At 71.6% G+C, this 24657-nt stretch overlaps 2 protein-coding genes across 3 annotated transcripts; one reads left to right on the top strand and one right to left on the bottom strand.

The window, feature by feature from the left end:
• Positions 1-12796: 12796 nt before the first annotated feature.
• Positions 12797-16262, bottom strand: ATP5F1D (ATP synthase F1 subunit delta). 2 transcript variants are annotated; one of them, XM_074808566.1, is made up of 6 exons: positions 16086-16262; positions 14916-15069; positions 14360-14448; positions 13717-13844; positions 13177-13218; positions 12797-12925 (listed from the first exon to the last, which is right to left on the bottom strand). In XM_074808566.1, the coding sequence occupies exons 1-4, from the start codon at positions 16218-16220 to the stop codon at positions 13722-13724; spliced, it is 501 nt and encodes a 166-aa protein (XP_074664667.1). In that variant the 5' UTR covers positions 16221-16262; the 3' UTR covers positions 12797-12925; positions 13177-13218; positions 13717-13721. The 2 variants fall into 2 exon arrangements, with proteins under 2 accessions (XP_074664667.1, XP_074664666.1); XM_074808565.1 differs by lacking the exon at positions 13177-13218 and having other exon boundaries at positions 16086-16260.
• Positions 16263-16933: 671 nt separating this feature from the next.
• On the top strand, positions 16934-24511 carry CBARP (CACN subunit beta associated regulatory protein). The gene is made up of 10 exons (XM_074808532.1): positions 16934-17137; positions 19360-19431; positions 19958-20106; positions 20209-20270; positions 20549-20714; positions 20795-20969; positions 21153-21305; positions 21644-21833; positions 21953-22136; positions 22288-24511. Exons 2-10 carry the CDS (start codon positions 19384-19386, stop codon positions 23462-23464), a joined length of 2304 nt encoding a protein of 767 aa, XP_074664633.1. The 5' UTR covers positions 16934-17137; positions 19360-19383; the 3' UTR covers positions 23465-24511.
• The last annotated feature ends 146 nt before the right edge of the window (positions 24512-24657 follow it).

Raw genomic sequence — 24657 nt, 5'->3', positions numbered from 1 at the left:
GGGGGCCACGTCCCCAGCTCGCTGCCTTTGGCCCTGCCACGGTTCAGGCTTGTGCAGCGGGAGGGGCCGTGCCGGGGCCAAGGCGTCACCCCAGAGCCCCCTCCTCGGGGAGCAGGGCCCGGGGGCTGTGGGGAGGATCAAGGGGACGTCAGGGCCATGGGGCGGCCGCCCCAGCGTGGCCCCGCGCGGGTCCACTGGCAAAGAGTGGTGTGTGCCGGGGGAGGGCATCTCCCCGTGGCCCTGAGGAGCCCCGTGCTGGCCGCCACCCTCCCCGCACGGCTCCGTCTCCTTCCTGGGAAAGAAGCTCATCTCCTCCGGCAGTCCCGTGACTCCGGGAGCTGGTGCTTTAGGAAGCACGGGCAGATTTCAGTACGGAACCTCCAGAGACACACGCTGGGAGATCCCAGGATTCCCAGCAGCCTGGATTTTGTGTGTTTAGTTTATTGTGTTGCCCTGGGAATAAATCGTTAAAGATTACAGTCAGACTTGGGCATAATTGCTGTGCGGCATCGGAGGCTCCTGCCGTCTCCAGAGGGAGCGTTCTCCAAACCCCGCACGGCTCAGCAGCTCGGGGAGAGACGATCCGACGAGCAAATACCTCCACAAATCCCGCTGCAGGCCACACGCAGCTCCCGCAATCGGCTTAGCGAGCCTGGGCCCGCGGCTCAGCCCCCGCGGCGCCTCTCACGCACCGGGACGGGGGCGCGGGGCTGCACGGGGGGACGGACGCAGACGCGGGGCAGGACCGTGGTGGCGGCTCCTCCACCGCCCTCGGCGCTGCCCCGTCCCGCCGGCCCCGGGTTCAGCCGGGAGCCCTGAATCTTTCGGGAGCTGGTTCTTGAAGCCCTGTCCCTCGAAGGAAGGGAATTCCCAGCCCTCCTCCTTTGGGGAAATCCCCCACCAGCCCCGGGGCAGCAGCTTTTCTCTTTTCTCTCTTTTATTTTTTTAATTTTTTTTTTTTCTTCCTTTTGGACGGAATTCCTGGCTGATTTCACACTTTGGCACACAGGGATTTTATCGCAAGTCCCCACGTTCCCCTCGCAGGCGCGGGGTCATGGGATTAGGGCAGAGCCAGCGCCGGGCTTGGGAGCGGGGAGAGGAGGGACGAGGGGGGTTTCTCACCCCTGTGGCTGCAGAAGCTGCGGGGCTGCAGCCTGGGGGGCCCCTTTTCCTCCATGACCTCCTCAGGCCCCCAGCCCGGGGCGGGGAGTGGTCCCACAGCCGCGGAGGGGCCGACGCCGACGGGCAGGGCTGCGCGGTGCCCGGCCGAGGCCTTGCCGGCAGCGAGTGGGAGCGTTCCCATGGGCGCGGGGCCAGCGGCGGGGCCCGCGCGGGGCACACCCCGGCAGGAGGGTGCAGCCGAACCGCTTCACCTCCGCCCGCCCGGTCCGGCCTGCCGGGCACCGCCGCGGTGGGGGAGGCGCAGGGCTGGCGGCTGGGGGGGGGGGATCCTGTCGTCCCCCCGTCCCCCGAGCCCCGCGGGGCCGAGCGGCTCAGCCTTAGTCACGGTGGCGAGCGGTGACTCACGTCGCCCCGGCGCGCTCAGGTGAGCCATCGCTCGCTGCTGTGAGTAAGGAGCCGGCGATCCCCACCCTCCTGGCACGGAGCCAGGCACGAACCCCCGTGGCTGGAGCCCCCCGAGGGGCTTGGGGCTGCCTGGGGGGGCGGGGGGCCCGTGGCGGGCACGGGGTGTCCTTGGGCAGGACGGCGGTGCCTGCGCCGGTGACGCTGGCGGGGCTGTAAACACCCAGGCGTGGCCTTAGAAACACACAATCGGCTCCGCGTGTTTCCCGGCTCTCGGGGACGTGTCCTGGTGGCCCTTGGCAGCGCGTCCGGGCGTCGCAGCCTGGGGACACCCCGGCTGACGGCTTTGTGCAGCCGGAGCCAGTGGCCCAGCCATGCCCTGGCTCCGGGGCACCCCACACCCCCCGGGGGCCCTGCTCGTCACCCCGGCCTCGAGCCCCAGAGGTGAAGTCACCCCTGGGGTGACTCAGGAGCCACCCAGGTGTGGGGGGGCTGGGCAGGGGGGGACCCCGGCACAGCCAGAGGCTCCCATCGGACCCCGGGATGAGGCAGTTCCCGGCCGTGAGGCGGGGGGCTGGGGCAGGGGGAGTCACCGCAGCGGCTCCCACCCACAGCCCGGCCCCGGGAAGGACGGCAAATCCCCCCAGATACAGCCGCGGGCCCAGGTGTGGGGCTGTACTCAGCCTGGCCGGGGCCCCGCTGCCCGCGGTGAGGCCAGGGCTATTCCCGGCTCCCTGAGCTCACGCTCCCCTTCGGGACGCTGACCCCTCCGCCTCTGCTGACGCAGGGCCAGCGGCTCCCTGCCCTCGGCCCTGCCACGTCCCCGACAGCCCCCGACGCTCCCTGTCCAGGCTCCAGCCCAGAGCCACGCTGGGACGGGCGGGGGGAACCCTGGCCCCCGGCCCCGGCCACGTCCACCAGCTCTGCCGCTGCCCCTGTCCCCCCCCAGCCCCGTCCTGCGCCCCAGCCTGCGCCAAGTGCCGGAGCTGGTGTGGCAACCGCAGAAATCGCGGGTCAGGAGAGGTCCTGGTGGTTGCATCAGCGCCGTAGGCGTCCGCCGCCAGCTCGTGCCCACACCAGGACCCTCCCCTGGGCACGGGCCAGGGGCTGAGATCCCCCTGCTCCCGGGGAGTCCTGCAGCTTCCAGCCCCAGCCAGGGTGGGAGGGGGCACTCGGGGCACAGACCCCCACCCATCTCGGCCGAGAGGAACGGGAGCCCTGAGGCCCTGCACCCCTCCATCCCTCGGGAAGCCCCTTCCCCACCAGGCTGGGCCTCCGGCTGGACCCAGCCCTGGGCTCGGCTCGGCACGACGCAGCTGTTTCTCAGATGCTGTGACATTTCTTGGTTTGCTTTAAATCACCGGCTCCAGGAGTCAGAGGACAACTCAGCTTGTTGTTGTTGTTATTATTATTATTGTTATTATCGTTATTATTATTATAAATGCTCAAGCAAGTTGCCAGCCGTGGGGAGGGGAAGGACCCGGGATTTCAGTAGCCTCCTCGGGTACACGCTGAACCAAGTTTCTGGGGTGACCCCGGCTCATAAATCAGGGGGAAAGTAAAACCTCCCCAGCCCCATCCCACCCCCCATCCCTCAGCTCCCGCCGCAGGGGCTGGCTGGGGCAGTTTGTGGTCCAGCCTGGGGGAGAGCGGAGCCGAGGCCGCCCTGGCTGCGAGCCGGCCAGCACTGCGCCCCACTGCGCCCCACCGCACCCCACCACACCCCACTGTGCCTCTGCCGCCATCCCGGGGCAGCTCCCCTCGCCCCACAGCCATGACGCCCCCTCGCCGTGACGCTGCCCCTGCCCTCGCCTCGCCCCGGCTGGTGCCGCCGCTGCAGACCCCAGGACCCCATCACACCCCGGGTGGCCCCCCCAGCCCGGCCACCCCCGGGGACTACCCAGCCCATCATGCACCGTGGCCACCCTCGAGTGGGTGGGGCCAGTGTGTCCCGCAAAGCATTGTGGGGGGTGTAGTCCCGCTGCCCCAATTTGGGGTGCACAGTTGGGGTGCAGCACCCTCAGCACCCACCCCTCCACCCTGCCCGGTGGCCGGGGCGAGCCTGGTGTCCCTGCGCGGGGGGTCCCACGGGGCACAGCTTGGCTGATGGAATGTGGGAACCTCACCGGGGCCGGGGGGCCGGGGCCAGCCCGGGGCTGAGGGCACCCCTCTGCCTGACCCCCCCATCACTGTCTTGGGGGGCTTGGTGCTGGGGTCTGGCCAGCAGCCCCACGGCAGCTCTGGCACGGCGTGGGCACGTGGGCACGCTGGTACAGTGGCCCTGCAGCCCCTCCCCAGTGCTGGCACCCACCAAGACCGGGGAGGAGGAAGAGGAGCCCCACGGGTGGGTTGTGGCACAGGGAAACCCCGTCCCAGGGTGGGCTGGGGGGGGGGGAAGACGCTTCCTCCCAGCCTCGTCCCTGCACACGCGTGTGCGACGCCTCGGCGGCACCGCCCCGAACAGCCACATGCACACTCGCGTGCTCACTCCTGGGCACACACATGCTCACACCCGCTCGCCCGGGTGGGTGCTGCACCCCCCACCCCTGCCGGGCCGGACGCTGGCTCGCGCCGTTCGCACACATCCCGTCCCGGGCACACGCACCCCCTCACTTCCCGGCCGGGCTGTGCTCTCCCCCCGCCGGCCGCGGTTCCTGTTTACGGCGATGGAGCCGCCTGCCCGGCCCTCGAGGGCTGCCCGGGGCAGGGGCCACCGCCACGAGTCCCGCCATGTGGCCCCGGCGCTGCCGCTGCCTCGCCCGGTGCCTGACCCCGGTCCCCGGTGCCGCTTGGGGCGGTGGGGCCGGTTCCCAGCTGATGGCTGCCCAGGGTCACCCCACAGATGTGGGGCCACGGCCTATTCTGGGAATGGTGGCAGGAAATCCCGGCGGGGAGGAGAGACGGACCCCGCGTGGTACCGGCGTGTCCCGGCACCCCAGGGCAGGGCTGGTGCTCGCCCTCCCCCCTGCCGGACCCCCCTCCCCGGCTGCTCAGGGATGTCGGCTGGAGTGGGGCCACCCTTTGCCCCTTCCCAGGCCCAGGGGGGTCGGCGGGAGGTGCCGGGCCTGGGGTGGGGGTGAGTCAGTGGGGAGCGAAGGGCGGCCGGAGGAATCCAGCCCTGGGCCGGACCCACTGCGCCGCATTCCCCAGCGCCGAGACACGCTGCGGGGAGACCGGCTCGGCTCATCCCGGTGCGCTCCCCGTGGGGAAACTGAGGCACCAACCGGGGAAGTGACTCACCCTGCGCCGTGGCCTTTTAAATGCCCTGCTCCGATTAGATAATGGGCGGAAGGATCAGAGGGAGCCGAACAACCCCTCATTAAACCTTTGTCTCCCCGTAGCGCCTTCAGCTCCCAACGCAGAGCTCGGCCGCGCTGGGCCGGCGCTGGTGCGGTGCGGAGGCAGCCGGGCCCCGAAACGCCTGCTCACATCCGCCGCGAGGCCCGTGAGCACCAGGCGGCCTGACAGCGCGCGGGCTGGAGCACACCCCGGCACCCCACGTGCCGGCGAGGGCAGGCGCCGTCCCGGCCGCTGGCGCTGGCCCCGAGCTCTGCCAGACCCTGGAGCCGAAGCCGGGTGCTTCTCCAGCCCCTCACTGGGCGATGCTGGGAGCACCCCGGGGTGCTGCCGGGCTGGCAGCCCCTCTGGCAGGCACAGAGCCGGGCTGGGGAAGGAACCGGGGCTCCCTGGTTGCGTTAACCACCGTGATGAAAGAGGCCCACATGGCGGCAGAGCTGGAGCTGCCGGTGCCGGGGAGGGGGAAGAAAGCGCCGTGCTGGGGCTCCACTTTGCCTTTCCCTCTCCTCCTTCTCCCCCACCTCGGGGGGTGCAATTAGTGCCCAGCAGCCGGCCCGGGGCGGGGGTTGCTGCGGTGACATTCACACCAAGGCTGCGATAGCCCGGCCGGCACCTCGGGGTGGCCGGCACGGAGCAGCACCCAGGCTGCCCTCCCGCTCTTCTGGGGCCCGGCGCCGCGTGGGGCCGGGGTCAGACGGAGCGAGGGCTCTGCCGGCGGCTCGGACCAGCTGCGGCAGCGCCGGGGCTGAAACAGCCCCCCCGAGGTGAGGGTGGGTCCCGGTGGGTCCCTCTCCCTCGGTGCCTGCGGTCCCAGCTCCCCGGGGGCTGCCGGCGGGGCCGGGTTGGCGTTGGGTGCTCTCTGCAGGGTTCGGTTTTGAGGGGAAACGCGATATGGCAGCGATAGGTCGGGCTGCGGGAGATTAGATCATCTGCGGGTTTGGGAGCATCAGCTGAGCGGGGCTCTTGTGCAACCTCGGCAGCCTCTGCCTCCTGTGGCCCCCCCGGCCCCCCCCGGCCCCCCGCCCCGCTGAGCCCCTTGTCCCCACCGACCAGAAACGCAGCTCGACGCGGGGGGGGATGTTTGGCCAAACAAGAACCAAACAAAAGCAAAAGAGGAACTGGCCTCGCGGCGGCCGCGGCCCCCCCCGCCCTTCTCGATGCTCCCAGCGGCCTCCAAAGCCAAAAGCATCAGCCGGGGATTTACAGGAGACACGTTTCCAAGGGAAAACGCTGCCGGACGAGCCCCCGGCCCGGTTCCGTCCCTCCTCCTCCCGCCGCAGCCGTTTGCTGAATCTGAGACGGGCTCAGGAAGCCCCCGGCCAGGGCCCCGCTCTGCCGATCCCCCCCCGGCCCTCAGGAGCCGGCACCGGCCGGGACCCCCAGCCCACGGAGCTGCCCCGGCCCCCCCCGGGGTGCGGGACCCGCTGCTCCTGCGTCCCACGGGACCGGGACCCTGAACCGGGCCGGGGGGTAAAGCACCCCCAGGGGACTGGCCGACCATGGTTGGAGCTGATGGGGAGATGTGGGGGTGCACGACCCCCCCAAGCTCGCTGACGGTGCAACACGCGCTTGTGCACACTCTGCGCCCACATGCGACCCCGTCGGAGGGGCCCTGCCCGCCCCGCTCGCTGCGGGAGACGCGGGCTTTTCCCATGCCCCGCCGGGAACCCGCGTGAGCTGGGGGGGCCGTTCCGCAGCCCGTCCTGGCAGGACCCTGTGCCCCTGGGGTGCCCTGGCTGGGACACGGGGTGCAGGGGTGCAGCCGGTGGGGGTTGGGGTGACCTGGTGGGACATGAGGGGTCAGGGCTGGGACCCATCTGCCGAGACAGGATGAGGGGCCGGAGGGGGGACACAACGCGGGGAAGCGGCGAGGGGCGAGCGGGATCCCACAGCAGCACACCCGGGAAGTGGGGTCACAGCCCCTCCACCCCCCACCTCTCCCGGGCACCTTGGGGCGCTCGGGGGGATCCTGGCAGGCGCAGCAGGGCCAGTGGCAGCTCCAGGCCCCCCACATCCCCCCCACTGTGCCGGGCGCTCCCCAGCACCCCGCAGCTGCCTGGCCTGGGGGGGGGGGGGTCGCCCTGCCTGCAGCAGCCTGTCCGCAGGCAGCCGGGACGCGAAGGAGCTGGTTGTGCCGGGCGCCGGGGTGGGAGCGGGGTCTGCTCTGCCCACACAGGTGTGGCCGCGCCGGCTGCAGGCAGCGAAGCTCCGCGCCCGGCTGGCCCCGTCTTGCTGGGTGGCAGCTGCCTCCCTCTGCGCCGGTCTCCACCCCGGGGCAGGCGGGCAACACCCCGTCATTACGCCCCAGAGCTGCTGCCCGGGCAGGGAGGGGGTGGCAGGGCCGGACGGCGCGGCCGGGTGGGGATGGAGGTGGCTGGAAGCCATCGCCAACCCCGTGCGTGGCCCTCGCTGGCCGGGGGTACAAGGGTGAGTGGGGGGGGGTGTCCCCTCCCTGCATGGGACCCCGCAGGGGCACCCTGAGCCCCACGGTGGCCCCGGGGGGGAGCAGCCGGGGTCAGGTTCAGCAGCTGCTCGGGACGTGCCCTGCGGGGCCGCGGCACACAATGACCCCATTGAGGTCCCGCGGGGCGGTGGCGGCGGGGAGGGGGGACGACACCCAAGGTGGCGGTGGCAGAAGTGATTCCAGTGTCACGCCAGGCCTCAATCCCTGCTATTTATACCCGGCAGAGGGTGGCCGCTCGCACACAAGCGGCCTTTGAGGGATCGGGGATGAAAGAGCAGCCGTCCCCCCCCCATCCCTGCCGCACGCCGGGGCAACCCCGAGGGCAGCCGGTCCTGGCCCCCCTGGTTTCCCCTCCCCACCCCAGGCCCCAGCCCAGCGCCAGCTCCGCCAGGAAGAGCCCCGCAGCCGGGGCCAGCTGCAGCCGCTTCCTCCTGGCCAGCCCCACCAGGAACTGGGGAGCCCACGGGGGCTCCGAGCCCCCCGGCTGCAGGCGAGGGGGACCAAGCGGCGGATGGAGGCCCTGGGGCTCGGGGGGGCTCACACCGGGACGCCCGGGCGCTGGATGCCGAGCTCCTGCTGGGAACTCCTTGGGAACCTCCCAGCTTTACCAAGGGCAAAGTCCCGGCACATCAAAGGCGGGTGGGGGCAGCGGGAACCGGGGCAGGAGCCGTTGGTCCCCGCCAGCGCCCAGCTCTGCCGCCCCGCCGTGCTCCCACCGCCCCGCGCCGGGGTCCCGTGCCGGCACACCTGGGGCTGGGGCTGTGCCCCCCCACCCCGTGATGTGGCACCCAGCCCATCGCTGTGGCAACCGCCACCAGCTCCGGGTGTATTTTCTGCACCGGGGCCGCCGTGGGAACCTGGACGGGAGCCACCTCATTCCGCCCGGGCTCTCTGGGCTGCCTTTGTAGCCGCTGTCGAGCCCAGCTGGCAGCCACTTCCTCCCCGGCCTCCCCCTGCCCTGCGCGGGTCGCAGCCCCGGCCGGGGGTGTGGTGGGAGGGGGCTTCGTTCGGACCCCCAGCACGGGGCTGTGGGCCCCCCCTCCACATAGCCTGCGGCTTTGGGCCGGCTCCAGTGACGCCAAGTGCAAGTGGCCACCAAGGCTGCTCCTGGGGCCACCAAGCCCCTGCCAAGGCACCTGAGACCCCAGGGCAACGCACTGCCCCCCCTGCCCCTCGCTGGACCCCAGCAGCTCCCCGAGGGGGGGGACGGACACCCAGAGGGGTGACATCCCCCACGCAGCACAGCGCAGCGCCAGGGTCTGGGATTCCCACGTCCCGTCCCCGCTCTCACCAGCCTGCACGAGGCTTTCGCCATCCCCGCCTCAGTTTCCCCAAGAGAGAAGCTGCCCCGGGCCAAGGGTTTGCCGCGCTCGCCAGCACGGCGCTCCGAGGCTGCCGGAGCTGCACGACAAGCACCATCGTGCTGGCTACAGCACCCGCCCTCCGCAACGCCCGTCGGCACTCGCTCCTGCGCCCAGATTTTGGGGGGGGAGGCCGGGGAGGGCGGTGGGGCGATGTCTCCCCATCTGCCGGCAAATCACCCCAGAAACGGGACAGGACTGAGAAACCCCGGCCGGGCCAGGTCCTGCCCGGCGCCGTGCCCCGAGCCTGGGTCCCCTGCTCCTGATTTTCCCCCGAGCTCTGCCACGCTCCCACCATGGGGCCGCGTGTGTGGGAGGTTGGTGGAAGAGGAGCATTTTCCAACGCTGGAAATGGGAGAGGAAAAAGGCTGCAGGACGGAACAATTACCGCGGCGCGGGTTAATCATTGCGGCAGCACTCCCCCTCGGAGAAGGAAGTCGAGGATTCGGCCTTCGAGCCACCCAAGGGCACCGCGGCCCAAGGACACGGCCGGGCTGGTGGCGTGCGGAGCCTCTGCCGACCTTCCCACGCTGGGATCAGGGCCACCGGCAGTGGCCCATGGCCACGGGGGCCAGGGGGGGGCTACCGGGGTGCCAAAAGCCTTGGCAGGGCCAGGCTGGGAGCTGCCCGGCACCGAGGCTCCCCGAGCTCCTGGGGGGGGGCTGCCCTCCACCTCCCGCAGCCCCCCCAGCACAGCGGGTGCCCCCCACAGGGGTGAGGGCTGGGGGGCAGCCCCTCGGCCCCCGCCCCGATGTGGCAGCGTGGGTGCTGGAGCCGCGGGGCCGTAGCAGGGCGGCTGCAGGAGGCCCGGCAGGATCCCGAGCGCCGAGGGTTTGGGCAGGGAAAGGGGCGGCTCTGCCAGATGAGTCAGTCCCGCCGGGAGCCGGGGGAATCCTGGGCCTGCGGTGGGGTTTGGGGGTTGTTTTTCCTGCAGAGAGATGAGAGCTCGAACCTTTCCCCTGCATTCGGGATCTGGGTGGGACGGTGGAAATGCCATGTGGCCACGCGCAGGGAGGGGACGCCAGCACCGGGAGATTTGCCCCGGCAGAGCCCGGCCCCTCTCGGAAATCAGCCCCCAAGAGAAGAGACGCCGCCGGCGACGCTGGCAGAAACGGTGATGCTTCACTTTCCGAGCGCTCCCGGCCCGGCTCCCCACCCTCCATCTGGCAGCAGAAGATGCAAGTCATGGGCGAGAGCCCTGGGTGGAAAGGACGGAGGAGGGCGACGCGCCGGCCCCCCGCCCCGCTCACGCCGATTTCCAGGCAGCCCTTCCCTCCCGCGCGCCACCGGTTCCCTCGCACGCCCACCCCGCCCCGCAGCAGCCGAAAGCCGGAGACAAACAGATCCCAGGTGCCCCGTCCTAACCCCGCCACGCCGCTGCCTCCCGGCCGCCACGGCCCCGCGTGCCCCCCCCAGCCCGGAGCGGCGACTGAAGCGAGGGGGCAAGGCGCTGCCCCAGCACCCGCCGCCCCAAAAAGCAGCAGGGAAAGGCCTTTCACCCCGGCCGTGGGCCCCAGGGGCACGCGCTGGCGCTCTGGGGACAACCGAGAGCCACGCTGGTGCTGCCGCCAGCCTGGACGGCCCCATTGCCTCCCCGAAACGGGTCGGTTTGGGGAGGAGGGAGGAGGGAGGATTCACCCCCCGAACCGTGTCAGCGGTGCAGGCACGGTCCACACCAGGGGCTCGACCCGCACCAGCCCCCGGCCGCATCCATCCCCGCGGCACCGAGGCCAGCTCACGGTGGCAACGCCGAGCCGGGAGCGGGGATGGGCTTCGCCTCCGGTTCAGCCGCCACCGCGCGTCTCCTGCGCCAAGCAAGGAGTCAGAGACCATTTTCGTGGCATCCAGCGGGACGTGACTGCTGGCGGCTCCTGGCGTGGGCAGAGGGAGCCGAGAGCTCAGCGCCGCGAGCCGGGGGAGGAGGAGAACGCTGCTCCCGGCACAACCAGATAATTAGCAGCGATGGGAAAGGACAGAGGCAGGTGAGGGGCTCAGAGCCGAGGCTGCAGCGGGGGGACCCTGCAGGGACCAGGCTGGGCTGCAAGGGGGGGCAGGGAGAGGCCCCCACCCATCACCCTGCACCCCCAAACTGCAGGGCAGGGTGAGTGGGGCCACGGTGCTGCCGGCACTGCCCCGGTCCTGCCTGGCAGCGGCGGGGGGCTGGCGGAGCAGCATTTTGGAAAAAGCCCCTTCCCCGCACCCGCGAGGGCAGGAGACCCGGGAGGGAGCTGCCGCCCGTGGCACAGGGGCGGGACATGGCCAGCCCCAGGGTCCCTCGGCCACCCCGGATGTAGGGTGAGCCAGGGGGACCCTCGCTGCTCCCCCAAACACAGACTACAAGTCCCAGGAGGCGTCACGGCGGGGAGAGCCCGGCCAAGGGCACCTGTGAGGGGGCAGGGCTGTGCCCCTGCTATCCCTCTGTCCCCCCCCCCGGCGCTGGCGGGAGGCACTGGGATGAGCTGGTGAGAGGACGCTGACGGAGACACTTTTTTCCCATCCTAAAAATAGCAGCTGGCCGTTTCCCCAGCTTCCCGGCCTCGCCAACGCTCTTCCATTAGATGAAAAAAACAAAAACCCAGCCACCTTCCGTCGGAAAGAGCGGCTGCGTGTGTCGAGAGAGGCACACACACGCCGCAAATAGAAACCGGGGACCGAGAAGAGCGAGAGGGAGCGGAAGAGGGAGCAAAGCCGTCCGTCCCCAGTTATTCCCGAGACGTTTTAATTAGCACTCACTCTGACTTTGAGGCTTTGCTCATGCACGGCGCAACGTATGACCTTTAAAAAAAAAAAAAAAAGGCAAGAGAGGGGAAGGGAAGAAAAAGGCACTGGAGCAGCTCAGAAACTGGGAAGTCGGCTGAGCTTCAAATAGGCTCCGCGTCAGGCACTCAGAGGCTTTTAATAAGCTACAGAGTGAGAAATTTAACACCACAGGCACTATTTTTGATCACTTGTGAAGGGGGGGGGGAAAGACAGAGCGAGCGAGAGGAGGGGGAGGAGGTGGTGGCGAGAAGAGGAGGCAGCCAAGATTACATCCTGGGTGGCAGCGCTGAAAATAGCCGTGGCCCGCTCCGACTGCGGGGCCGCGGGGAGCCGAGCTCGCTGCCGGCGGGGAGGGCAGGCGGGAGGCTGAGCCTGCTGCCCGCTGACCTTTGCTGCGGCAGCTGCCCACGCAGGGAAGCCAACTTGCGCTTCCAGGCAGGCGCCGGGAGGCTGCAGGGAAAAGGGGATTAGAGCAAAGCAGAGGGACCGCAGCCCCGCGCGCCCAGCGACTGCCTCGGCCTCCCCCGGGCTCAGCACTGGGGGGGGTTTGTGCCGCAGAGGGAACCTGAAATCCCCTGGGGACGACGGCACCGAGCGAGGAGCCCGGCAGCAGATGGTGCCGCTGGCAAGACACACGGCCTCGGGCGTCTGGCGCGGGCAGAACCGGCCCCTCGCTCGATCCTGCTCCTTCCCGGCGGCGCTGCCGCTCACGAGTGTCACCCGGGGCAGCCCAGGGCTGGCTACTCGGACAGTGCGGCTGGCTAGCGAGCCCCCAGGCAAGCAGCAGCTTCAGCAGAGCGTCACCAGCCACCCCCCCGCCTCCAGACTGAGGAAAGACTCCCAGCACGTACAGCATCTGCTTCCCGCTCCGCACCGAGCCCGTCTCCAAGGCACAGGGGACATTTCTGCCACACACACAGTGGAAACGCGGCAACAGGGGAAGGGGTCAACGCCCCGGCAGCTGCCGTCCAGCTGCAAGAAGCACCGTGGAGAAACAGCCCAGGCGCCGCGAATTCCTGCAGCAACGGAGCCGGGAGGCCGAGCAAAAGCCGGTGTTGGACGGGGAGTCGGGACGGGAGGCTCTGGGACAGACCCACGGCCGCCGCCCCCCGCCCTGCTGTAATCCCGCTGTCCGGGGGATTACTGGAGGCGGAGGTGGCTGACAGCACAGGGAGGGGGTTATAAATCTGCCCGATAAGCCTCCCGCAGGCGAATCTCCCATGGGAATCCCCAGCCGAACCCCAGGGCAGCGCTGGAGGTGCCCCCTCCCCGAGTGACTGCAACCCGGCAGGCCCCGGCGGGGGGGCAGGAGCCTGCCCCCGGGCACCCAGCCACCGGCGCAGCACAAGCTGCAATTTGCTGCCTCAGAAGAAGGTGACGCGCTACGAGACGGGATTACATTTCCCTTTAATTGATCAGAGCGTCTTCTCCGCCTCCATTTGTCCCGCACCATCTGTACAATCGGGAAGCCAGGACAAGTAGGACAGCCTGGGGTTTCTCTACATCGACAGTGGGATTCCTGCAACACACAGAAGCGGAGTCGGTTTTTAGGCGGGGGGGGCTCGGCGGCGCGGCGGATCCTGATCCGAGGGCTGGGCCCTGGCTCGGGCTGTTGAATCGCGGCGAGTAAACAGGAGCCGCCGGCTCTCTCGGGCCTGACCTCACGGGCCAAAGAGCACAGGGAGCAGAGATCAGGGAGATAGCGGGGAGCCGCTGCCCTGCCGTACCTGCTCCGGGCAGAGGCCGCCGCAGAGGCTGCGGGTGACTCACCTGCCAGGCGCAGCACACGCTGCCGCAGAGCAGGTCTCCCAACTGCCAGCACGTGGGAAGAAGAGGGATGAGGCACAGTCTTAGGAGGGGGGAGGGAAAAGGGGCCACAAGGGAAGCAGCCCGGCCGCGAGGCCACTCCCCTGAGGCAGAAGCTGTTTGTTTTCAGTGGGAGGGAGCAGACACGGAGCAGAGGCCACAGAGGCCACCCATTGCTCGTCCTCCGGGGCCCCAGCCTGCCCCCGAGCTGCCCACCGGTGACCACGGGCTCCCAGTCTGTCCCAGTGTCAGGCTGAACCCCGCAGCATGGCACTGGGCCCTGCTGCCGTCTAGCGGCTCCAGGCAGGGCCCCCCCCTCCCCCGAGCCCAGCCACCAAAAGGGACAGCTCTCGTGTCACTGCTCCCCGAAAGCCAGGCACAAGCCCTCGTCTGCCCCCGCACAGCCCAGGCTGCTGCGAGAGGAACCTCCTCCGGCAGCACAGAGCAGGGACTCGTCTCCAGAGCAGGTCTGGAAATCTCAGTCAAGATATAGGTGACACTCACCTTAATTACTCCAGGGCTTTTACAAGGGCTTCATTAGCTTCTACTTTAATCTGAGCTTCTGCTTTAGCTGCTTCATCGGATGCCGCAGCCACCTCTGAAACAGCCTTCTCCAGGTTTGATTTTGCAGTCTGAACACGAGAGCACAAGGAACATGTCACCGAGAGACCACTGCGGGACAGATGACTTGTCCTACGGCCCTTGAGTCACCCCTCGCCCTCCCCTCCCTTCGCTGCGGCCGCTGGCCCAGGTGTGGGACCCCGCAGACCCGCTCCCAGGGCTGCGCTGCCACCCGACACCCACAGGCCCTGCTGGGGAAGGGAGACTGGGAGGGGTGGGGAAGGGCAAGACCAGCATCTGTCCCAGGGGAGGGAAGTGGCCTGGAGAAGGGTTAACGACCGCGCGGCTTCCTCTCCCCGCAGCCTGTGGAGAGTTCACCAAGGAGGAGCTCCGAGCCTTTGATCCCCATCAGTGGGTGACACGAAGCTCGGGGTGAAGGCGCAGCCCTTAGTCTGGGCATGTTTTCCACAGCCACAGGAAGCTCCTGAGGCAACCGCCCCCCCCGAGACAAGTGGGGAGCAAATCCCCCTCTGCCATCCCTCCCCCGAGGGAGGCAGGGCACAGCCCGCGGGGGCTGGGGACTCACAGCCAGATCCAGCATGTCCATCGTCACCGCCTCCTCCGCCAGCACCTGCACGGTGGAGTCCGCGTGGACGGTGACGGAGCCGCTGCTCACTGCGAAGGCACAAGAGCAGGGACGAGTCGGGCAGCGCAGGCAGGGCTGCCAGACGAGCCGCGTTTGGGGGTCCGCACACGGGACAGCACCAGCAAGCTCATCCCCGGCACCTCCACAAGCCCTTTGCCCGAACAAAACCTTGACGCCCTCCCCTAACATCTTCCCACGTGCCATGGGGACCTGTTTCCCACCGAAGGGGAAGCTAAAGCGGGGATGTTCCCAGAGAGTCTGAGCAGAACCGAGAAAACCCGACCCCAGACCACAGCCTCACGCTGAGCCCCACATTCCAGGGCAGATCCCTGGCCCCGCAGGGCAGCTTCCAGCAGCCCCTTGGAGGCTGGGAAAGCAGAAATCCCTGGAAGAGCACCAGGGCACACCCTGATCAGCAGAACCTCCCTCGTGAGAGCCCTGAGCACACCCCCCACGCGCACTTTCCTTCCTCCCCAGCTCCACCTGCTCTACTTACCGAAGTACTTGGTGGCCGTGCCATCCTCAGCGTAGACTGTCACGACGCCCGGTTTGAGGACCTGCAGGGTGGGGACGTGCGAGGCCAAGATGCCGAAGGAGCCGGTCAGCGTGGGCACGTCTACCTGCTTCACGTTGGCGCCGTTGTAAAATACCTGTCCGGGAAGGGCAGAGCGGATGGGAACGGTCTGTCACCAGGGAAGGAGAAAAGCGGCTGCCCTGACTCTGGAGAGCCGAGGGGTGCGGTGGGGTGCGGTGGGCAGCCCGCTCCCACACCGAGGGCCCGAGGGAGCAGCCCCGCTCCCAGCAGCTGGCAAGCCCCGGGCTTTAAAACACAGCGAGGTGCGACCAGGACAGCCCGAACACCCAGGGTGGGAGCGGGGCCGGGCTCTGGAGGAAGGGTCCTGGCAAACAGCACGGGAGAGCGCTGGGAGCCTCCCGAGAAGCGTGGTGGCGGCGGTGGCAGGGAGGCGGCACGCGGAGCCGTGAAGTCGGGAGTGGGCGAGAGGCGAAGGGCGCAGCTGGGAGAAGCCTGAGAAGAGCGTAGGGGCCCTTGACGCCAACCGCCGCGGTGCGATGGAGCCGGCGGCGCAGCCTCCGCGCCAGCGTCCCACTCAGCGCCAATCCTGCCTTGCAACACCGCAGCCCCGTGCCCAGCGCCGGGCCCCGGGGGGGGCGGCCGGCCCAGCTGCCCCCGCAGCCCCGGGCACCGCGGGGGCCAGGCGGAGGCCCTGCCCCACACCCGGGAGCTGCGGGGCGACGGCGGGGCAGGGCCCAAACCGCCGCCCCGGCTCCCGCGGAAGGGCCGGGGCTGGAAGAGCAACAACGTCCCCCCGCGGGCCCCGGCAGAGCTGCAGCGGGACCGGGGGCCCGCGGGGAGGGGAGGGCGGCGGGAGAGAGGGGCAGCTGGGCGGGGTGGGGGGCGCGGCGGCGGCGGGCGAGGGGCCGGGGTCAGGGCCAAGGTCAGGCGCTGCGGGAGCCGCGGGGGTCTCGGCGCACAACCCGCCCCGCTCCTCACCGACCCCGTCCGCCCGCTCCCAGCCCCGGGAGCCGCCCCCCCCCTCAGCCCCGGGCACACCGAACCCCGCGGGGGCGGCAGCACAGGCCTCGCCCCGCCCGCCGCAGGCACCGGAGCGGCGGCGACCGAGGGGATCCGGGCCGGCAGCCCTACCTGCGTGGGCGAGGCGAAGGTGAAGGCCATGGGCGCCGGCCCGGCGGCGGGCTCGGCATAGCCGCGGGCGCGGGGCGGCGGCGGGAGCGCGGGGCGGGCGGCGAAGCGCTGGAGGAGGCGGCGGGCGCGGAACATGGCGGCGGCGGCGGCCCAAGGGCGAGCGGGCGGCGCGGGGCAGGGCGGGACAGGACTACAGCTCCCGGCATGCCCCGCGCCGCGCCACTACAGCGCCCGTGGGGCTCCGGGCGTCGGGCGGAAGTGACGTCAGGGGCGGGCCCCGCGGGGGCTCATGGGAGTTGTCGTTCCCGCGCCCCGCCCGCCGTTCGGCGCCCCCAGAGAGCCCCGGCCCGGCCCCCCCCTCCCCACCCCGTCCCACCCCCGGCGTCGGGGGGGCCGGTCCCGCCGCGGGGGGCCCCCAACCTGCGACCGCTGCCGGGGCTGCGGCGCCGGGGACACCTGGGGCGGGCAGGGGGCTGTGGGGTGGGCAGGGGGCTGCGGGACAGGCGGGGGGTTGGGGGCGGGCGGGGCTGGTGCAGGCAGGACCGTGAGGCGGGCAGGGGGTTGAGGGGGGGGCAGGCAGGGCTGACTGCAGGCAGAGCTGGTGCAGGCAGGGGCTGGGGAGTGGGCAGGGGCTGGGGGGACGGGCAGGGCTCTGGGGCAGGCAGGGAGCTGTGGGGCGGGCAGGGGCTGTGGGGCGGACGGGAGGTTGTGGGGCGGACAGGGCTCTGAGGCAGGCAGGGAGCTGAGCTGGGGGACAGGCAGGGGTGTGGGGCGGGCAGGGCTCTGGGGCGGGCAGAGCTGGCGCAGGCAGGGCTGTGGGGCGGGCAGGGGGTTGGGGGGCAGGCAGGGCTGCGGGCAGGGAGTTGATTTGGGGGGCAGGCAGGGCTGGGTGCAGGCAGGGCTGGTGCAGGCAGGGCTCCGGGCAGCCCCTGTCCCCACGTGACGCCCGCGCCGCGCGGGGGCGGCTCCGGTTCATTCATAAATCCCGGGGCCGCTCCGTCGCACCGAGCGCAGCGGCGGCGGCGATGATGGAGCCCCGGTCCCGGTGGTAGGTGAGTGTCTGGCCCCGCCGCCTCGCGACAGCCCCCATCGCGACAGCCCCAGCCGGCCCGGCCGAGGGGAGCCCAGCGCGCCCCACCGCGCGTGGACGTCGCGGGGGGTCCTGCCTTGCTGTCACCAGCCCTGCCTGCATCCCTGCCTGCACCTCTGCCCCACAGCCCTGCCTGCATCCCCCTCCCACAGCCCTGCCTGCATCCCCCTCCCACAGCCCTGCCTGCATCCCCCTCCCACAGCCCTGCCTGCATCCCTGCCTGCATCCCTCCCCGCATCCTTGCCTGCATCCCTGCCTGCATCCCCCATCACCGGGCTGGGGCCGGGGGGGCCGAAGCAGCCAGGGGGGGCAGAGCAGGTCCCCCCCGGCCCGGCCCCGCAGGACACACGCACGCGTGGGGCGCAGACCCGCCCCGGCCCCGGGCACCGGCAGCGGCCCCGTGTCCCCACCCGGGGGGGGGCAGCGCGGGGACCGGCCCCCTCCTCCAGACAATGGCCGTCCTGTTCCCGCCGGGTCGCCATGGAGACGGGATTCCTCCATGATGGGGAAGAGGAGGGGACAGGCTTCCCGCACCCCCCCCCCGCACCCCCCCGCCTCGGGCCAGAGGGTGCCCCGCAGGGATCGCGCCCCCGGGGCCCCCATCCCGCTTGGAGCCGCAGCCCCTCGCCCGCGCCCCCCCCGGGGTCCCCCCCCCCCGCCAAGTCTGGGGGGGTCCCCCCATGCCCCCAGCACAGAGGGGCCAGAGGACGGACCCCCCTTCTCCTGCCCCTGGGGGTGGTGGGGTGGGGCACATCACCCCACTGCCCCCAGCAGCTCGGAGATGCCCGAGGGGGGGGTGTGCAGGCGGGGCGGGGGGGGATGCGCTCAGGGTGGTCCCCAGCACCCCGATATCCCCCGGGGGGTTTGTGCCCCCCACCCCGAGCAGCGCAGCCATCACCGTGATGACACCGTGTCACCCCCCGCACCCCCACCCCGCCACGGGCTCCATTCACATTTTTCACTGACCTGATTTTGAGCAGTTTCTAAGCGCCTTGGCCGGCCCCTGCCCCCCACCCCGGGGGGCTTCCCCCCCCCCCCCCCAGCCCCCTCCAGCAGCCTGGGACCCACAGACGGGGACCCACGGACCCATGAGCTGGGCAGCCCCTGGCCAGGGGGTCTCAGCCGGGTGCCCGCAGGCCACGGGTGTGTGTGGGGGGGTCTGTCCCTTGGCCCAGTGGCTCGGGGAGGGGGTGGGGGCTCAGCCCTTCCCCAGCCCCCGTGGGCCCCTCGGTGGCCCCGTCCCCTCCCGCGCGGGGACAGGCCGGTGACGGAGCCGCTGTCGGGCTGACTCAGAAGCGTCACCCGTCGCGCTCCTGCGACACCCACGCCAGCTCCCTTCACACGAGGTGTGGGGTGGCCATCTGCCACCCTTCCCTGCCGGCGGGGTGCCCCCAGCGCTGCCCCCCCCCCACCCCTCCTCCCCGCAGCTCCCACGGGCGGGGGCCGGCCAGCGCAGACCCCCAGGAGTGGGGGCCGAGGGCCACGCTTTGGCCCTGTGGCTCCTTGGGGACGGCAGTGCCCGGTGACGCCGTGTCACCTCCTCCCCTAGGAGCCCCCCCCACCCAGGGCAGGGTCAGGCCCCCCCGGGCCAGCTCTGGCCACCAGGCCCGGCCACCACCCGGGGGGCTCCGGCCCCCAGCCTGGCGTGGGGAGCGCAGGGTCTGGGTCTGTGGGTCTGGGCCCCACGCGAGCCCGGGGCCGGGCGTGGGGGGTGGTAGTGCCCGTGTCACCCCGGGGCTGGGAGCGAGGGGGCTCCCCGGGGAGGGGCAGCGGACCTGCCGCCTCCTCCCCACCCCTCCATCCCTCCGGGGCCACCTTCCCTCCGTCCCTCCCGGCCACACCCTCCGGGCCTCCCTCCCCCCAGCCTCCGGCTCCCTCCTGACCGCACCCTCCCTCCATCCCTTCCCTCCATCCCTTCCCTCCATCCCTTCCCTCCATCCCTTCCCTCCATCCCTTCCCTCCATCCCTTCCCTCCATCCTTCCCTCCATCCTTCCCTCCATCCCTTCCTCCCGGTCCCTCCCGGTCCCTCCCTCTCTCCATCCCGGTCCCTCCCTCCCGGTCCCTCCCGGTAGCTCCTCACCGCGGTGCCGGCGCAGGGCCCGGGGCCGGGCAGGACCCGTCACCGCCTCCCCCGGCCCCGCCGCCCCCGGCCCGGCCCCTCCCGTTGTCTCCCCCCTCCCCAGGACGCGCTCGGGCCGGGACGGACCATGAGCGATGACCCGACACCCTGGGACAACGCGACCGAGAGCGCCACGGTGAGCGGCACCTCCCTGCCTGCCCCTGCCTGCCCCGGGTCCCTGCCCGCGCTGCCGTCCCGGGGGAGGGGGGGATGTGCGTTCTGCCGTGGCGTCTGCGTGGGGCCGACACACACACAGAGTCCCGGGGGTGGGGGGGCTCCGCTTGTGCCCTCCGCAGCCCCCCCCGAGGCGCTCTGGGGGCCGCCGGGGTCCTGGGTGCCGCTGCCGGATCAGCCCCTCTCCCGCAGCCGGCGGGGTGCGAGCACCGGCCCCCACACTCGGGGTCCCGTCCCCGCTCGGCGCGGGGGCTGCCTGCGGCTCTGCCCCCCCCCCCCGGCTGCGGTTGCCGTGGTGAAGGCAGGTCCCCGGAGCCGGCAGCAGGCCCGGGGGCGGCGGGGGAGCGCCAGCGGCTCTGGGGAGCAGCGCTCGGCGCGGGGGGGGGGGGGCTGCCCCGGCCCCCCCTCGGTGAGGCAGGATTTGGGGCTGGGCCGTGTGTGTGTGTGTGTCCACCCCCCCGCGGCTCAGCCCCCGGCGCCTTGCGCAGGCGGTGCCCGGCGAGGTGTCCCCCCCCCAGGATGGGTACGTGCTGCTCCTCGCCCTCCTCTCCATCTTCATCGGCGGCACCCTGGTCCTGCTCTCCGGCGTCCTGATCCTCTGCCGCCGGTGCTGCCAGGCCGAGCGCCGGCACTCCAGGTGGGGACGGGCCGCGGGGACGGGCGCTGCCACCGGCCTGGGGGGGGGGTGTGTGGGGTGGGGGGGCTGGGGGGACACCGCTGACCTTCCTCCCCTCCGCAGAGCCAGCGATGACCCTGAGAAAACCACCACCACTTACCTGGACGACTCGCAGCCAGCGCAGGGTGAGTGCCGCCGCACCACCCGCCAGCCATCGCCCACCAGTAACACCAGTGGCACCCCCAGCTCCCTGGAGGAGGGGGGGAAGCAGCCCCCAGCCCTGGGGCAGGGGTGGCCACACACTCCCCGCACCCTCCGTCACCCATCCCTGCGGTTGAGTGCCGTTGGCTGCCCGGGGTTGGCCCTGGGTGCAGCGAGTTTGCCAGGCCTCGGGGTGGGGATGCTGGGGCGGGGGGGGGTGGGGGTGTCCCTGGTCGCTGACTGACCCCCCCCCCCTCCGCAGATATCACCATCAAAGTGGAGGACCCCGACTGCCTGTCGTCCTCCAGCTACCGGGATGTGGAGAGCGAGCGGTTCCTCTCCTCCAGCTCCTCCACCGCCCGCCGCGTCTCCTTCAACGAGGCCGCGCTCTTCGACCAGGGCAAGAAGACCCAGGAGAAGGGGAGGAGGTGATGCTCTGGGCTGGGGGGGGGCCTGGGGGGGTGCTGGGGCTGCCCCCCGCCCACTAAAACCCATCGTGCCCCCGCAGGTACACGCTGACAGAGGGGGATTTCCACCACCTGAAGAACGCCCGCCTGACCCACCTGCACCTCCCGCCGCCCGCCCTCAAGATCGTCACCATCCACGAGTGCGAGTCCAGCGAGAACAGCCTGGCCATGACCCCCCGCCTGCCCCCCGCCAAGCCTGGCCTCGCCATCTTCCAGGTGAGCCCCCAGCACCCCGGGCGGGCACCGCTGGGACGTGTGGGGGGGCGCCCGGGCATCCGGCAGCACCCCAAGGAGGCACTGCTGGACGCGGGGTGGGAGCCTCGGGGCGTTGCTGGATTGGGGGATGGGAGATCCTGGGGTGCAGGAGCCTCGCGCCGAGCCCCCCCCTCTGCCTCGCAGCCCCCCGCGGGGGCCCTGCCGCAGCCGCCGCTCCCCAGCCACGCCGTGTGCCCCAGCTCTGCCCTGCCCGGGGACACCTACAACTCCACCGTGGACACCAGCTTCGCCGAGGGCAGCCCCGCCGCCTCCTCCGACTCCGGGGAGGGCCCCTCGGTGAGTGCCGGGGTGGGGGGGGCTGCGCCCCCGCGGGGGAAGGGGCTCTCCAGCCTGTGCAGCCCCAGGGATCCCGTCCCTGACCCCATTCCCCAGCGCAGGGACAGCCCCGTGCTCTGTGGGGGGGCTGCCCGCCGCCCCCTGCTCTGTGCCAGGGCTCTGGGGAGGGATGGGGGCGTCCAGCTCGGGCCAGGCTCTGCCCCCCCCGCCCCTCCCCGAGCCCCGGGGGACGTTTGTGCATCTGCTGCAGTGGGAGGGGGACAAAGGAGCCGGGCTGGGGGCTGCGCCTGGAGCCGAGCGGGCACTCACAGACCCCCACCCCCTCCACACCCCCCCAGTTCGCAGCAGCGCCCAGGAGCGGCAGCGCCGGCCCCGGGGAGCCCCCCCCGGCCCCCACCCAGGGCACCGTCCTGCAGTTCTTCACCCGCCTGCGCCGTCACGCCAGCCTGGACGGGGCCAGCCCCTACTTCAGGATCAAGAAGTGGAAGCTGGAGAGCACCCAGCGGGCGTCCAGCCTGGACACCAGAGGTGGGGGGCAGCGGGAGGGGCAGCGGGGGGGATGTGTGGGCAGCAGGGAGGGTGCTCCCTGTGCCAGGATGAGCCCGTCCCCCCCGGCCCAGCCCTGCCCTGCCCTGTGTGCCCCCCAGGGTCCCCCAAGCGCCGGCAGTTCCAGCGGCAGCGGGCGGCCAGCGAGAGCATGGACCAGGAGGACCGGGACCCCCACCAGACCGACATCATCCAGTACATCGCCCGCACGGACGACGTGGCCTTTCACCCCGCCGGCGGCCCCTTCCTGCCCTCCCCCGCCAGCCCCCCACCCTCTCTCGGCAGGTATTTTTCGATAGATAGAGGGGATGGGCGAGGGGGGCACCGGGGCACCGCCCCGCGTGTGGGGGGCAGCGGGATCCGGGTGCTGGGCAGGGTGGGGACAGCGCTGGGGGGACCCCGGGGCCGCGCTGTGACGCCGGGGTGCTGCCCGCAGGCTAGAGCCGGGCGAGGGGGGCGCGGGCAGCCCCGGGGAGGCCGCTGTCCCCGCGCAGCCCAGCGCCTGCCACGACCTGTGGAGCCTGCGCGCCTCGCTGGAGCTGGGCGCCTCCGCCGAGCGCAGCAACGACCAGGACTCGGTGCGCAGCGACGGCGGGGACAGCGTCTCCTCGGGCGGCGGCGGCCCCCCCTGCCCCTCCTCCTCTCTGGACGAGGCCGAAGGCCCCGAGGAGAAGCTCTGGGGTCGGCCCAAGCCTGAAGAGTCGGAGCCCGGCACCCGCAAGCTGCTGCAGATGGACAGTGGCTACGCCTCCATCGAGGCACCCAGCCGGGGGGGCGAGGAGGGGCCCCCCAAGGACCAGACGGCCTCCGAGAAGCGCATTTGCTTCACCAGCGCGGGGCGGAAAGGCACCATCTTCGAGAGCTTTGAGGGCCGGGAGCCGGAGGAGGAGGAGGAAGAGGAGGAGGAGGAGGAGGAGGAGGAGGAGGAGGAAGGCAGCACGGCCCGGGGCGCAGCGGGCGGCGGCCCCCCCCATCCCCACAGCCCCCTGGCCTGGTCCCCATACGGGCAGATGTTCCCGGGGCGGGACGCGCTGCCCCGGCGGGATTACAGCATCGACGAGAAGACGGACGCCCTGTTCAACGCCTTCGTGCGCCACGACCCCCAGTTCGACGAGTCGCCGCTGCGGGGGAAGCACCGCTCCCGCACGCACCTGCGCAAGCAGTGGCAGCACGCCAAGCAGTACAGCGACCCCGGCGTGCGCTACCCGGCGCTGGAGCGGCACCGCACCCCCCTGCGCCGCGGCGACAGCGCCAACTACCCCCTGGACGCCCGGTTCCACAGCCCCCTGCCCCGCATCGTCAGCGCCGGCGACGAGGAGGCGGCCGAGGCGGCCGATGGGGTCCCCCCCCCCGACCCCGAGATCCAGGTGATCGTGGAGGAGCCCGGAGAGGTGGCCCCTGAGCCCAAGGCTGGCTCCGAGCCCCCCGGGGACGACGATTGCCCCGGCCCCGGGAGGTGCCTGGGGCTGGGCTCTGGCTCGGAGCTGATGGACAAGATCGCCGGCGGCCTCGAGGAGCGGCTCTACGGGCGCTTGAGGAAAGCGGGAGCCAGGGCCCAGCCCACGGTGGCCGTGGCGGCCAGCGACGCCCCCCCCGACCACAGCCCTGTCTAGGCCCAGCGTGAGGGGCAGCGACCCTGGCGTGGGGGGGCTCGGCCCCCACCGGGGTTCAGGGCTCCATCCCCCCTGCGGCCAGAGGGGTGGCCCCGGCACGGGAAGGCCGGGAGGGCCCGTGGGGGGCCCCTGGCCGCACCCCCCAGACCAGCGCGGGGGTCCGGTAGCGTGGGGTGGCCGAGCCCCCCGGGAGCGAGGGGCCAGGCGGCGGCGTTGGGCCCGGGCTGGGGGTGTGCGGGGGGGGGCCGGGGCACAGAGGCTGAAACCCCCCCGACCCCGCTGTGTTTACAAGCAATAACGGCTCCTGTCTGGGGAACGTCTGTGCGAGGGAGGGGCCGGAGCCGGGTGTCCCCCCCCGGCCCGCTGGGGGCTGCTGTGGTGCCGACCTGACGGGGGGGGGGCAGTTATTTGGGGAGGGGGGAGCTGCCGCCTCAAGCCTGTGCCCCCCCCAGTGCTGCAGGGAGCCTGGGATCTAAACTGGAAGTGGGGGCCTGGGGCTGCTGGGCAGGAGGATGCTGGAGGGGCTCGTGTGCGTGTCCCCCCCTGTAAATACCCCCCCAGAGGGGTGGGGGCTGCCCGTCGCTGGCCCCTGTCACCATCCCCTCGGCCCCGGGCACACAGGGTGGGGGGTCGGGCCAGCATGTGCCATGGGTGCCCCCCTGGGTGCTCAGCCCCCCTCTGCCCCCCCGGGAGCCCAGCGCCGGGCTCGAGGCAGGCGGAGGATATTTATTGATTTTTACAGAGGTGGATGCTGCTGCTTTGGGGGGGGGCTGAGCTTTTTACTGGGGTTTTTATTTGTGTTTCAAAGGATGGGTGAAAAAAAAAGGGGGGGGAAAAAAAAAAAGCCCCAGCTGTGGTACCTGGGAGACTCGGCAGCGGGGCGGGCAGGGGGGCAGGCAGGGCTCAGTCCCCCCGGGCCCCTCCCCGGCCCCCCAAGTGCATGCGAGTAGAGGCCGGGTCGCTCCTTCCCTCTGCAAAGTCTCTGTCCAAAGCACTAACGACAACGCAGCGTTTTTAAGTCTATAAACAAAGGAGGAAAAAACCCAATTCTGACTTTTCTGAGCTCGTGTCTTACCTTCCCCCCACCCCACCCCGGGGACGGCGTCTGCCCCTGCCCGGGTGCTGCTGGGGGGGCGCAGGGGCCCGATCCTGCCCCGGCAGCTGCTCCCTGAAGGGGGGGGGGGGGGGGGGGG

The sequence above is a fragment of the Strix aluco genome, chromosome 29 (assembly GCF_031877795.1).
Source record: "Strix aluco isolate bStrAlu1 chromosome 29, bStrAlu1.hap1, whole genome shotgun sequence".
NCBI classification, from domain to species: domain Eukaryota; kingdom Metazoa; phylum Chordata; class Aves; order Strigiformes; family Strigidae; genus Strix; species Strix aluco.
The sequence above is the reverse complement of the archived record's forward strand: the minus strand, read 5'-3'. Positions and strand labels throughout refer to the sequence as shown.

Coding starts and splice junctions, on each gene's coding strand:
- ATP5F1D (XM_074808566.1), bottom strand. CDS start 16,220: ATGTTCCGCGCCCGCCGCCTCCTCCAGCGCTTCGCCGCCCGCCCCGCG. Junction 14,449..14,915: donor CACGGCCACCAAGTACTTCG/GTAAGTAGAGCA, acceptor GTGCCTTCGCAG/TGAGCAGCGGCTCCGTCACC. Junction 13,845..14,359: donor TGGACATGCTGGATCTGGCT/GTGAGTCCCCAG, acceptor TCTCGTGTTCAG/ACTGCAAAATCAAACCTGGA.
- CBARP (XM_074808532.1), top strand. CDS start 19,384: ATGAGCGATGACCCGACACCCTGGGACAACGCGACCGAGAGCGCCACG. Junction 21,834..21,952: donor GTCCAGCCTGGACACCAGAG/GTGGGGGGCAGC, acceptor TGTGCCCCCCAG/GGTCCCCCAAGCGCCGGCAG. Junction 22,137..22,287: donor CCCCCACCCTCTCTCGGCAG/GTATTTTTCGAT, acceptor TGCTGCCCGCAG/GCTAGAGCCGGGCGAGGGGG.